This window comes from Artemia sp. Qi Xiang Cuo, chromosome 21 (genome assembly GCF_049724085.1).
Source record: "Artemia sp. Qi Xiang Cuo chromosome 21, ASM4972408v1, whole genome shotgun sequence".
NCBI classification, from domain to species: Eukaryota; Metazoa; Arthropoda; class Branchiopoda; order Anostraca; family Artemiidae; genus Artemia; species Artemia sp. Qi Xiang Cuo.
In genome coordinates, this window is record NC_142814.1 from 11,253,644 (window position 1) to 11,266,587 (window position 12,944).

At 34.3% G+C, this 12,944-nt stretch overlaps 1 protein-coding gene across 2 annotated transcripts in view; it reads left to right on the forward strand.

Moving 5' to 3' along the window:
• LOC148939232 (heat shock 70 kDa protein 14-like) overlaps positions 1 to 10,074 on the forward strand; it is an 82,461-nt gene extending 72,387 nt beyond the window's left edge. For both annotated transcript variants that reach the window (XM_089107061.1, XM_089107062.1), the window contains exons 9-11: positions 1,305 to 1,439; positions 7,916 to 7,974; positions 9,969 to 10,074. In XM_089107061.1, the coding sequence (XP_088963187.1) occupies positions 1,305 to 1,439; positions 7,916 to 7,974; positions 9,969 to 10,047 (273 nt within the window). In that variant the 3' untranslated portion in view covers positions 10,048 to 10,074. The remainder of the gene's footprint in view (positions 1 to 1,304; positions 1,440 to 7,915; positions 7,975 to 9,968) is intronic.
• The last annotated feature ends 2,870 nt before the right edge of the window (positions 10,075 to 12,944 follow it).

A 12,944-nucleotide genomic window follows, 5' to 3' on the forward strand; every position in this document is an offset into this window, starting at 1 on the left:
GAAGGGGATTCCGGAATGATAACTGCTGCATAGGTTCGTCTTAATAGTCGAAGTAAATTGTGAAAAAAATATTTCGCGGATTTCGAAAACAGCTTGAGACTGTTCAAAATGGCAGCCGTTAACATTTAAAATAAATTTAAAGGTTGACTCTTGAGGTCCCTGTTTTTACCCACCTCATCGTTGTTCTAAAAATTGTGTTCACTGACGTTATTTATCTACCATAACGTCTATATTTTTATAGGCTGGCTAACGTGACTGTTTTTATTGTTTATTGTAACGCTACTTATTTATAATAAGATTTATCTTTTATAATGTGACTGAGCTGATGTCAATGTTTCTATGCCTTAATTGTCCTTTCCTTACTTTTTTTATAGATGGGTTAACATCACTATTTTTATCAGTCTCCATAACTTTATTTAGCTACACTAACGTTTATGTTTTAAATAGGTTGCGTCAGTTGATGTCAATGAATTTGAGCCTTACACGTTAAAAAAAATTGCCCCTGACGTTTTTTGTCTACTATAACGTCAATTTTTATAGGCTGGTCGACGTTTGCGTTAACTCAGTTGATGACACTGATTTTGAGTGTTGCCCGACTTCTCCTCATTTAAAAAAAATGGTTCACTGACGTTGTTTGTTTATGATAACGTCTATTTTTCGTTTGCTAGCTGACGTCACTATTTTGATCAATCTCAATAACGTTACTTATTTATAATTACGTTTATTGGTTAAATGAGTTGATGTCACTGATTTTGAATCTTAAACGCAAAAAAGTAATTTATCCCTGACTTTGTTTATCTGTCATATCGGCTATTTTTTTTTATAGGATAACTGAAGTCACTGCTTTGATTAGTTGTCATAAAGTTAGTAACGTTTTTAAATACGTAACGGTAACGTGTTTACAATTACATTATAAATACGTAACGGTTACGTATTTACAATAGCGTTTACTTTTTCTGTAAATTGACTCAGTTGATGTCATTGATTTTGAGTCTTACCTGACTTTTCCTTATTTATAAATGCCGTTTACGTTATTGATCTACCATAACGTCTTTTTTATAGCCTGGCTTACGTCACTATTTGATTTGTCTCCATAACGCTAATTACTTACAATAACACTAGTTTTTTTATAGGTTGGATTAGTTGATGTCTCTGTTTTTTAGCCTTACCTGTCCTTTCGTTGTTTGTTTCTAACGTCATTGACCTACCATAACGTTGTTTTCATAGGCTGGCTGACGTCACTACTTTAATTACTCTCCATAACGTTACTTATTTGCAATAATGTTTTTTTTTTTTTTTTGTAGGTTGATTCAACTGATGTCACTGTTTTTGAGCCCTACGCTCCCGTTCCGTCGTTTAGTCAAATTAATGTGCCTTATCCTGGTAATGGACTACCAAAACCTGCTCAAATCTGTAGAAACAATGAAGTCATTTTTGAGGTATTTTCTTAATATTTCAAGAAATTGATCTTTAGTGAAAATATTGAGGACTAAATAAGATTTACTCCCTTAAATTACCAGGGATATCCAAATAAAAATTTTTTTTTTAATCCTGGGCCCATGTTAGGTCTATAAAGATTTTTCTTTTGGTCGTATCAAAATTAAGAAGTTTTTAGGGCGGTATATATTTTCGTCAGTGTTGCCGCGTTCAGTCACGAAACCGTTTTTGTACGTAGATTCAAACATTATCATCTTTTGATTCCCGAAAACAACTTCCCCTTCAAAGGAATACAACTCCCCCCTCCACTGTTTTTTGCTTTCCTATACTATGCTTTTAGCTTCCTTTTTTCTTTTTTCTTTTTTAATTGGGTGCCCGCTATCTGTATAACTGTATAACTGAAAACGTTTTTTTTTCATCAAATATTGAATTTCAAATGTCCTGATTTTTCAAGTTATATATAATTGTATAAATTTCTACTTAACTAAGTCAAATAATAAGACTTCATTTTCCCTGTCCTTGGTACTTAGCAAAGCTCAAGTATGTGTTGAATTTGCATTATGTAAGAGAAACAGAAATCCCAGCTAAGTACTGAACTGGGATATTGGGCTTTTCGTTGAGACTGGTCGAAGGAGGGTGAAGTCTGAAAGGGAAACAACAAGTAGAAAAAGTCTGGATTTTAGCGAAATCTGGCCGGATTTTAGGGAATGCAGTTACTAGCAAAATATAGGCAACTAAAATCCTTCTTTTTTAAGAATTATCTTTGTCGCTTTGAAATTAATTAATTAATCTATTTAATTTAGGTGAATTGGATCTATTAACAACAAACATTGAACTCTGCTTCGGGTGGCCTTTCGCAGGGCTAAATCCATGGCACACGGAAAACAACAATTCAGTTTAGGCTAATTCAGTTTTCGTTTAGTAAAATTAATTTTATTTAAGAAATAATTTTGGTGAAATAATAAAAAATGAATTTAACTGATTAATGTTAAATTAATTTTTAATTCGAATTTAAATATTAAAGGTTGTTCTTTTGTTGTTTTCATTAACTGCCTTTTCTTGAACCCTTTACACAGGGAGGGGGAGTGTTTTTCCAGGAAATTTTGGAGGGAATCTCTCTTCGGAGTAAGATGGTTTTTTCAGCTATATTTTTTTGGCTTTCTTATTGGTGGGGGGGGAGTGTACTAACAAGCGGTGATCTTTGTTTTCTAGTATTATTAATCCTCTTTTTTATCTCTGAGAGGCAAATAATCAGCTTTTAATTTGAGAGCTCTTCAATTTTAATTTCTATACGGGTGACAAGCTTGCTACTTGTCTCTGTAAAAATGACCTAGCAACCGAAACGTTGATTCGACGCCCTGCGTGCCAGCAATGACAGTTGAGGATCTTTAAAGTTTCAGAACTTGGTCCAAATTCCAATGAATAATATTTAAATTTACAAACAACAATTTTATCTATGATGTAAATAATTTAATTTCCTAAATGTTGAATTCCTGTACAACTTATCGCCTTATCACAGGTGAGATTCTCTTTATTGTTGCTTTTGGTTTTGGAGGTTTGTCTTTTTATTTTGTTTCGTGAACTTCGATCCATCGTTTTTTATTTCGAAAAGAAACAGTAGAAATGGGTGACCCTTAATAAAAACATCAGAAAATACGGAAACACTCTTACAAATCTTTATTTTTGGGGTACGGGGCTAAACTAGTGAGCTTTCCTGGAGGAAATGATGCTTATTCGGATAGTCACGGAGTTCGTGTAGTCAGGGCTGTCACTGAGACTTTAGGGATATGCCAGGTATCACTTAAGAGGGAGAAGATATCACTTAAGAGGGATAGAGGATAGGGATAGAAGATACAAAAGTATTACTTAAGAGGGATATCACGTTGATTCGACGCCCTTCGACGCGTTGATTCGACACAGGAGGATCTTGATCCTTTTTGTCGTCACTTGTAGTTTAAATTTTAGAACTTCTTCTTTTTCTATTGTATTTCAGAACTTACCTGGATATTAACGATAGATCTTTTCTGTCGTTAGATAGAAAGGGATATTTAGTATAAGATATATTATTCGCAAAAAAACTGCTGTAAGATATGACATTCAGAAGGAAATGCAAACTTAGGCCAATTCCTCCGAAAAATCTCCAATTTTTTTTTGGAAATTTTCACGATTTTTCAACATGTTTTCTTGTATTCGTCTCAAAATCAATTTCCCACCATTTCTAATTCTTTTTCACTGTATGTGTGTTTGGAAGGTGGGGTCACCAGGTAATTCCAGTATATAATCGGTGGCATGGGGGCTGGTGAACCACCCCCCTCCCTTTCAAATGACCGAAGAAAGTTTGTATTTTTCACATATAGATCTTGGGTCTGAAGACTATGAAAATATATAGGAATAAACCTGATGTCTCTTAGAAATTAATATTGATCCAGTTTGGAATATCGGATTAAATTGCAATGGGATTAATTGCGGATTAAAAAAATGTAGATTAGGATCTGAAAGGAAGCCCTAAGCTTATAGTGTGGCTTGAGTTCATTACTTGTACTCATGAGTAACATAAAAAAAGTCTTAAATAGGGTTTTTTTCTTCTTGTGAAGTTGAAATTTGTTGAAAGGCGAGTTTGTCTCTAACTCCTCGGAGTACTACTACTACTACTGACTCACCGCAGCACCATACTGCCCGAGGCCAACACAGCTGCGCACGCGCATCCTCTATCCCAATCTATTCAAAGCCTCCCTTTTTACACCCTCCCAGGAAGTTCCCATTTCCGTTAAATCTTTCTATATGACGTCCTCCCATCCCAGACGAGGACGACCAGCTTTCCGTTTAGCCGTAGACGGTTGGCCGAAAACTGCTCAGAATGGGGAGATAATTCTCCCTTTTTTCTTAATTAGGATACGAAAGTAAAATTTTATAGGCAATTATAGTGACACAGTAATAATAGTACAAGAATTTTTTAAGATAAGATTTATTGCAAAAAGCCTGAGGGCTTTAGCAGCACAAACTGTAGCAAAACTCGAAGAAGAAAATACAACTTTAAATAATACAAACCAAGGAAAAAAATAGCAACCAACAAAGAAACCAAGAAAAAAATCAAAAAAGAAACCAAGAAACCAAGAAAAAAATCAAAAAAGAAACCAAGGAAAAAAATCAAAAAAGAAACCAAGAAACCAAGAAAAAAAATCAAAAAAGAAACCAAGAAACAAAGAAAAAAATCAAAAAAGAAACCAAGAAAAAAATCAAAAAAGAAACCAAGAAACCAAGAAAAAAATCAAAAAAGAAACCAAGAAACCAAGAAAAAAATCAAAAAAAGAAACCAAGAAAAAAATCAAAAAAGAAACCAAGAAAAAAATAAAAAAAGAAACCAATAAAAAAATAAAAAAATAAACCAATAAAAAAATCAAAAAAGAAACCAAGAAAAAAATCAAAAAAGAAACCAAGAAACCAAGAAAAAAATCAAAAAAGAAACCAAGAAATCATCAACATGATTAACTGACAAATAACAACTATAATAAAATTCAACTCCTATAATCCTTAACAAAGTATTCCCTCAAAGATAATTCCCTAAGTTTATCCCTAAACGAAGAAATTTACAGAACTGTTTAATACTACACGCGTTTCTCTCAGACGTCCGCTGAATTAATCAACATTCATTCCCAAACACTCGTCCAAAACATTCATACCACAGCTCAGATAGTTCTTTGTACTCGGATACAAAATGAAATAAATTCACCTATACACATCCAAGCATCGGGCAAAAGTAACGGCCGGCAAACAACCTAAACTTTCCCAAAAATATCCTTCTCCCCTAAATCCAAACTATCTCCTCTTTCAAACAGCAAATTATTCAAATTGTTTATTCAACCCAAATTTTATTGGTTTACCCCCCCCCCCCCCATCACTCTTTAGCTCGAGAGCAAAACTTCAAAGACATAGATTGGTCCTTTTGGGGCTTGCCACTCTTGGAGTTCTTGGTCATTTAACGTTTGTTGTACATCCTTCCATACTGACACGCTCTCATCCATCGGGCCTTTTCCTTCATTCCACATCTCCGACAGGCCTTCAAACTCTCCAAATAAGCTGACTTAACACTGCTTAAAGTGAAAATCCCCAAACCTCCTCTCAATACCACTGAACTAAATGAATCTTTCATGCCTAAATTTCTCTTAAAATATTTTAGCTGAACTATTTCTAACTTATGAACTAAACCCCAACCTCGGAGCTATAATGTAGACTGGATGCTGCTTTTGTCTGGAACACTCTTTACTGAACCCTCATATCAGCTAGATGACCTAAATGACTTCTCAATAGCATATTTATAAACAAATTAACCTTAAATTACCATCTTCTACATGCCCGGACACCCCCTTTAGCGCGCTAAACTTAACACCCAAATAAACAAATTCCTCTTTAACCTCTAACATTGTTCCATCAAAAATGAACCTCATAATCAGCCTCCCCTTTGCTCCTAAATACCAATACTACTAACTTCTTAACATTTAAAACTAAATCCTCCTAAATAATCTTTTATTACATCTAATTGCTTCTGGAGATTATCTGTACTATCCGTATTTAGAGCTATGTCGTCCGCAAATAACATACATAATAGCCTAAACCAATTCAAAGATACATAAGGGGATCCATCAAGGGTGGATCCAGGATGTTTTTTCGGGGGGGGGGTTACTAATTTTTTACTCAGTTTTCAACTAATTTTACCGATTTTTACCTAGGTTTTACTAATTTTCGACTTATTTTCGACTCGGTAAAAAATTTCGGGGGGGGGGTCAAACCGGGTACCCCCCCCCCCTGGATACGGCCTTGGGGTCCATGCATTTTCATAAAACTATTCAAATCATTAACAAACATGTAGAAAAGTTATAAATTAAGAAAACATTAAAAAATATTCAGCACTACACACCGAAAACTAGAAGGCTTGTTGCGAGAACAATGAAAACGAAAAATAGAAAAAAAATGAATATATATATTGAATTGATTATAAATTGTTTTAAGAATTAGGGGGTTCAAACCACTAACCAAAATAAATAAAACATCGAACTCTGTGACCCGGAATATTATACGATGCTTTTTGAGGATGCTTTTCGCCCTTGTTGTAGAAGCTGTAAATGTTTCAAAAATATTTTAAATTCAAATTATTTAAAAATCAAATTTAAATAAATTTAAGAATTAGGGAGTTGAAGCCATATGCCGAATTAAATACAAACAATCTGATATATACTGCGCATTCATGGCCCTAGAATAATACAAGTTTTTTATTTTTTTTGTACTACTTCATACTATTCTACTATTAAGTCATTATACTATTTAAGTCATTATACTTTATACTATTAAGTCATTCTACTTTATACTATTATTCTACTTTATACTATTTTACTTTATACTTTATACTATTAAGTCATTCTACTTTATACTATTATTCTACTTTATACTATTCTACTTTATACTTTATACTATTAAGTCATTCTACTTTATACTATTATTCTGCTTTATGCTACTTAAGTCATTCTACTTTATACTCAATTTAGAGGATTCTACTTTAGGGTATTTAGAGGATTCATTCTATTTAGGGATTCTACTTTATACTATTAAGTCATTTTTTTATCAAGCTAAATTCAAGTAACGGGAATCAATTAGGGTAGAGAAACCTGGTTCAAATAAAACTTTTTTTAATCTATCACTTTCAAATTTAAAATAATTTCGATACCTCTATAAAACTTTTGAAACACACCATTTATTTGAAATATATAGTAATAAATTTCAATAAAAAAACACGTTGTCAAATTGTGGCAGAAATGACCGACCATTCTTAAAAAATGGTCACAAATATATATGGTCATATACGAGTACGTCACTTGCAATGCAAAAGGGATTTCCTAGTGAAGGACAAAGGCAAAAAGGGTTTCAGAAGAGCTTTTGTATTGGGTTGGGTAGTTTAGAACTTATTGTGTATTGGTATATATCAGAACTTGTTGGCTAGTTTAGGATATTAGAACTTATTGTGCACATGAGTACAAACAGTATGCCAATAGTAGGGACGAAGGTTTAAAAAAGACGGAATGAACTTTTTCCCGTAAAAAAATCAATAAACTATAGACCAGGGGCGTAATTTGCTATTAGACAGGGGCAATTGCCACTCCCAGACCCCAGTTTGCTTCACCCAGATCCCAGTTCGCCCCCCCCCTACTGAAATTTAGTTTTTTTTAATCTTGTCTAAACTAAGATAATCTTGGATACTTAAGGTATCTATAGAAAAGTGTCAGTTTCCCTTAGTATGTATTTGTCATCATGGAAATATATGGCTCATTTTTAGTTTTCACTGTCATTTTCACATGATTTGGGGAAACTGGCTCAAACTTTGCTCCCCCCTCCCGGATTTTGACGAAACTACACCACTTCATGGACCCCCTTGCTAGCTCCCCCGTTGATAAAATATTGGAGCTATCCATATATCCTTCTCTTTCAGAAGACACTTTTGGACGTCCAAGATAATACCGATGTTAGTGCAAGATTCCTGTTACAGAGGTAAATAAGTTTGTTTTCTATTTCAAAATTAGTTTATTTACTACTATTTATACTAATTAGTGGATTTCAAATTATTTTTTTTACATTTATTTTTAAATTAGTTCTGTACAAAATTAGTTTATTTATTTACTAATCAGTTTATTTAAGGAATTAGTCTATTTTAAATTAGTTAATTTAAAATAAGTTTATTTAATATTCAAAATTACTACAAAATTCGGTTGAGTACATGATTCTGTCGCTAAATTAAGAGCTTCTAGTTAGTTATTTCAATTATCTGAAGCTCTTTAAGTGGGAAAGACAAGATTTTAATGAAAAAGGAGTCTTTTCTTTGACAAATATTCGCTTGCTTCTGTTCAGGGGAGGGGGGGAGGTGCCCGTCTCTGGATTTTGAAAAACACTTTTTTGGTATTTTCATTGAAAAACGTCCAAAAAATCCCCTCCAGGTTTGTAAAATTCCTTTTTTGTTTATTCATTTAAAAAAGTTGTAAAACGGCCTCCCACCCCCACCCTAAATTTAAATGAATTGGTGGTTTTGCTTCCGTTTCTGAAAAGAAAACGGGGGGGGGGATGTTGGGTGTTCGTTTTTCGCTAAATTTTCATGGATTGTTTTGTTTTTTAGATATAAGTCATAAATAATTTTAACCCATTATGACCAACTGTCACATGTGCTGCCATCTAACAGTCTTCGACGGTGCCACGTATTATTTGCATTTAACCAATCTTTTCTATGGCTTTTTCAGGCTATGTTGCGCATATTTTTTAATTTTTCGGTAACTCCATTCCCCATTGCCACTTTTTAAGGCTAAAAAAGCAGAACAGGCGCAATTGAGGTGCCTTTTTTAGAAGAATTCAAATTTAGGGAACAAAAACTGTTTTCGCTCGGGTGACTTCCCCTGAAAAGGCCATAATGAAAAAAGTTTTTTTTTTGCTATATTTCATATTTGATGGTAATCTATCTTGTCAAATATCAAGGAAGAGTTTCTCTTTTACTGCTCAACTAAAAGAAACAATGCTCTTTTTTAGGGAAGTAAAATATTTGAAATTGTGTTTTAATTTATTAATGGCCAAAGAAAAGATCAGAGCCACTGGTGGATGTTGTCAGGGGTATAAATCATCGAAGGGGGTATCTGGAGGCCCTGTGACTATTTGACCTCCCCCCTTCTCCCCCAAGTTTACTAAAACTACTTTTTCGTATTTTCATTGACAAAAAAAAAAAAACTTTCCTCCCCCATAAATTTTGAGAAATTCTTTTTTTTGTATTTTTTTATCTTTGCCTCCCTTCCCCTACATCTTGCTAATTGGTGTTACTGGATACGGTTTGACCGGTCCCCCAATATTTCTTCACCGTCATCAGCAATTACAAATTTTTGAGCAAATAATAAAAAGCAAATAATAGCAAATAAAATAAAAAGGAGAAAAAAAAATAATAAATAAAATATAATAATAATAAAAAGCAAATAAAATAGCAATTAATAAAAAGGAGTTTATTCCTCGTTAATGAATGATCGTTTTTTTAAAGCTTTGCTGCTAGAATTTATCTGTTGTTTTATGTATCAATTATAGAAGTTGTGTAACCAGTAATGATACGACGGAAAGGGAAACTAATTGGAATGAATCCGCATGGTGGCGCTGAATTGGTATATTTTCTGGTATAAACTCAAGATAGTAGAAGGACATAACCTTTTAACTGAAAATGGCCTTGTTTTCAGCTTCGTAATTCTGAAAAATATATTGTGTATACCAGGCCATGTAAACTGAAGGGGAGAGTGGCGTAAACCTATGCACATCCAAAAAAGTCGCAACATTTAACTAATTTTCTCGTATAATTTCTTATATTTTACCATATAATTCACCTATTTCTGTATTTTTAAGCCTATTTTTTGCATGGGTATCCTTAGAAGTAGCCAATAATTCCGCAGATGCCAGATTTGTTCCTAAGAGTGAATATTTTCTTTTGTTTTTCCTTTAAGTAATGCATTTTAAATTTATTTCAGGGATGGACATTTAGCCATTTCATTATCAACTGAGTCTAAAGGAGAGCTTGTCCGTGAAATTGTACCTTTTGTCAGATGATGAAGAATTAAAGATTATTTGAATGCATGTTCCATGTAGACTAGGTCTTTTTCGAGTCCCTCTTTTTAAGGTAGAAAAGAAAAGAAAAAGAAAATTCCTTAGTTTCAATCATGGGAGTGATAAAGGGGAAATAAGAGGGGCAAGCTAAATCCCCATCCTTAGAAAAATCATTACTCTCCTCACCTCCCCATGAGATTTAATACTGACCTTCCCCTTGGTGGTTGGCTATGTCTTCTCCTAGATAGTATCCCTAGATACGCCTACGGTCTTAAGATTAGGTAATTTGTAGCTTGCAAGAAGATAGAGAGTAGAAACCAAATGCGGTATAATGAATGAAAAGAAATAACAATTAGGAATAAAAATTTGCAAAGAATCAAGCAAAAAAAAAGACTTTAGAATTCGGGCCAAAGAGTACGAGTTACTTATAAGAGGAGAAACTGGCGCTAGTGTTGAAAGAAAGTCACAACCCCATCTACTAATTGATGTTTCTTGGCACATTTTTCAAACTTCATAACTATGTCTTTTATTACTAAACTAATTAAAATGGTAAGGAGATGTTATATGGAGCAAATTTTGGCCCAAAACCTGGATTTTTGATGGAATTTTACACAAAATACATCAGGGCGAAATTGAACTACGAGGAATAGTTTATGTGGCGGCATCTAAGTCGTCGTTAGAGGAGCTGGAAACCCTTCAATATGGGGCTATAAGGACAGCTTTTAGAGCTAGAAAGACAACTCCATGGAGTTTTCGTGAATCAGAAAGTGGAATTGAGAGTCTCGGCAGCAGGAGACAGCAGCATTAAAGTTTTTACGGCAGAAATGGATAGCTGACCAGTCGAATCCAATTAAATCAAGGATACTTTTTTTTCAAATTTTCAAAAACATTTAATCAGTAGATCAAATTTCTATTAAAGCGCTCAAAGTAAAGATTACAATTGAGAGCTAGAAGAATCTTCAAACCCCGGTTTTGTTACTGTGGGTTCAATTTCACCAGCACTAGCGTTTTCTTCTTCACTAATTGCTATATTAGATTTAAATATCCCTGCATTTCTGAATGATTTCTCCATTTCTGAATGAGAAGAATTCTGAATGGTCACTTCTGAATGGCTGCTCCTCTTCCTCACTGTTTATATAATCAGCGTAAATGGTTGGGTATTGCCTCATGCAATCTTCCTTCTTGCTTCATGGCAATCCGCTCCCTTTGATTCAGCATTGTTAAAATAGAAGCAAGATAAAGCTTCTCTAAATTCAACCCCACACGGCCCAGCAGGCAACCCATCTAAGCAAGGGCAACTCCAGTTAATATCTCCATTTTCTAGGATAAGATCTTCTCCTTCCTCTTGATCTTCACTAAGGGTCACCTGACTTCCAGTTAATATCTCCATTTTCTAGGATAAGATCTTCTCCTTCCTCTTGATCTTCACTAAGGGTCACCTGGCTTCCAGTTAATATCTCCATTTTCTAGGATAAGATCTTCTCCTTCCTCTTGATCTTCACTGAGGGTCACCTGGCTTCCAGTTAATATCTCCATTTTCTAGGATAAGATCTTCTCCTTCCTCTTGATCTTCACTAAAGGTCACCTGGCTTCCAGTTAATATCTTCTTCTTCTATTTAACAGCAGGCGGGCTTTTCAGTAATACAATTTAGCCCTTTTCCTTTTGCTTCACTCTGTGGGCTACAGAGCTACTGGCTTGATTGCCTCATGATTATTAGATATTTTCAGATATCTTTCAGTAGATCGTTCGACTCTTGGAGTTCAATTATGAGATGATAGATGTCGATTTCTATGCTCTGTGTGCAGGTATAGTTGGCTAGGCTCTTGGCTGATAGTGAGATTTTGTTTTGTTTTAAGCATTTTAACAGTTACAAAGCAAGGTTTGTTGTGCAGACCTCAGCATATTACATTCGAATAGGCAATGGTCAATTGTTTCATTATTCACATTACAATGCCTGCAAAGAGGGGACGGGGGAATTTAATCCCTTGAATTAGGAAACTTATACGAGAATGCAAGAAAATTTAGTCCATTTGTTCCAGAACGAATTCTATGATAAATTTTAGAAAGATACTTATTGGGAAAGGGGGAAAGGATAGGATTAATCTTAGCAAAATTAATATCTGATAGCCTCCATCGGTAAATAACTCTGATCGGGATTGGTCTCCCACTTGGCTGGTCAACATTTATAGCATGTTCTGCTATTTCATTAACCTGATGAACACCACTTATGCCAGAGTGGCTAGGAATATACTGAAAATAAGTTCTTATGCCACTTGAAGCAAGATTATCTATGATACTGAGACAATGATAAGTGTCAATGTCCAACTTATACTGAGGAGCTGAAGCCAGCAACTCAAGGCTTGATAAAGAGTCGGAATATACAATAATATTATTTGCAATCAAAGGTTGGTTTTCCTTAAGGTGTTCTAATGCCATGATTATGGCATTTAACTGAGCAGACATTATGGATAAATTATTATATAATCTCTCGCCCATTGCAATTTTCAGGTGAGGAAGGCAAGCACCACTTGCTACCTCCTCATTCATTTTTGACCCATCAACAAATATTTGGAAGTGGTTTTTATAGGTAATTGTATTAAATTCAGCAAATTTTTTCTGGACAAAAGCAATGGGGGTTAAATCTTTATTCCACTTTGAGAAATCAGTATTTATTATGGGACTTGCCCAATTCCATGGAGGGGATTGGTGGAAAGTGGGTGCAATAGACTTTGCTGGTATGGGAAACTTCTTCTGAATATTGGCATACTCATCTGCAATGCCTCTATACATGGCTGGATTTCTTAACCAATTATGTAGGGTGTGTGAGCTATTTGATTCAATTTTTGTAAGATGTTTTGTCAAGAGAAAGCTACGTTTCTCCCTTTTTGTTGTTAACCCA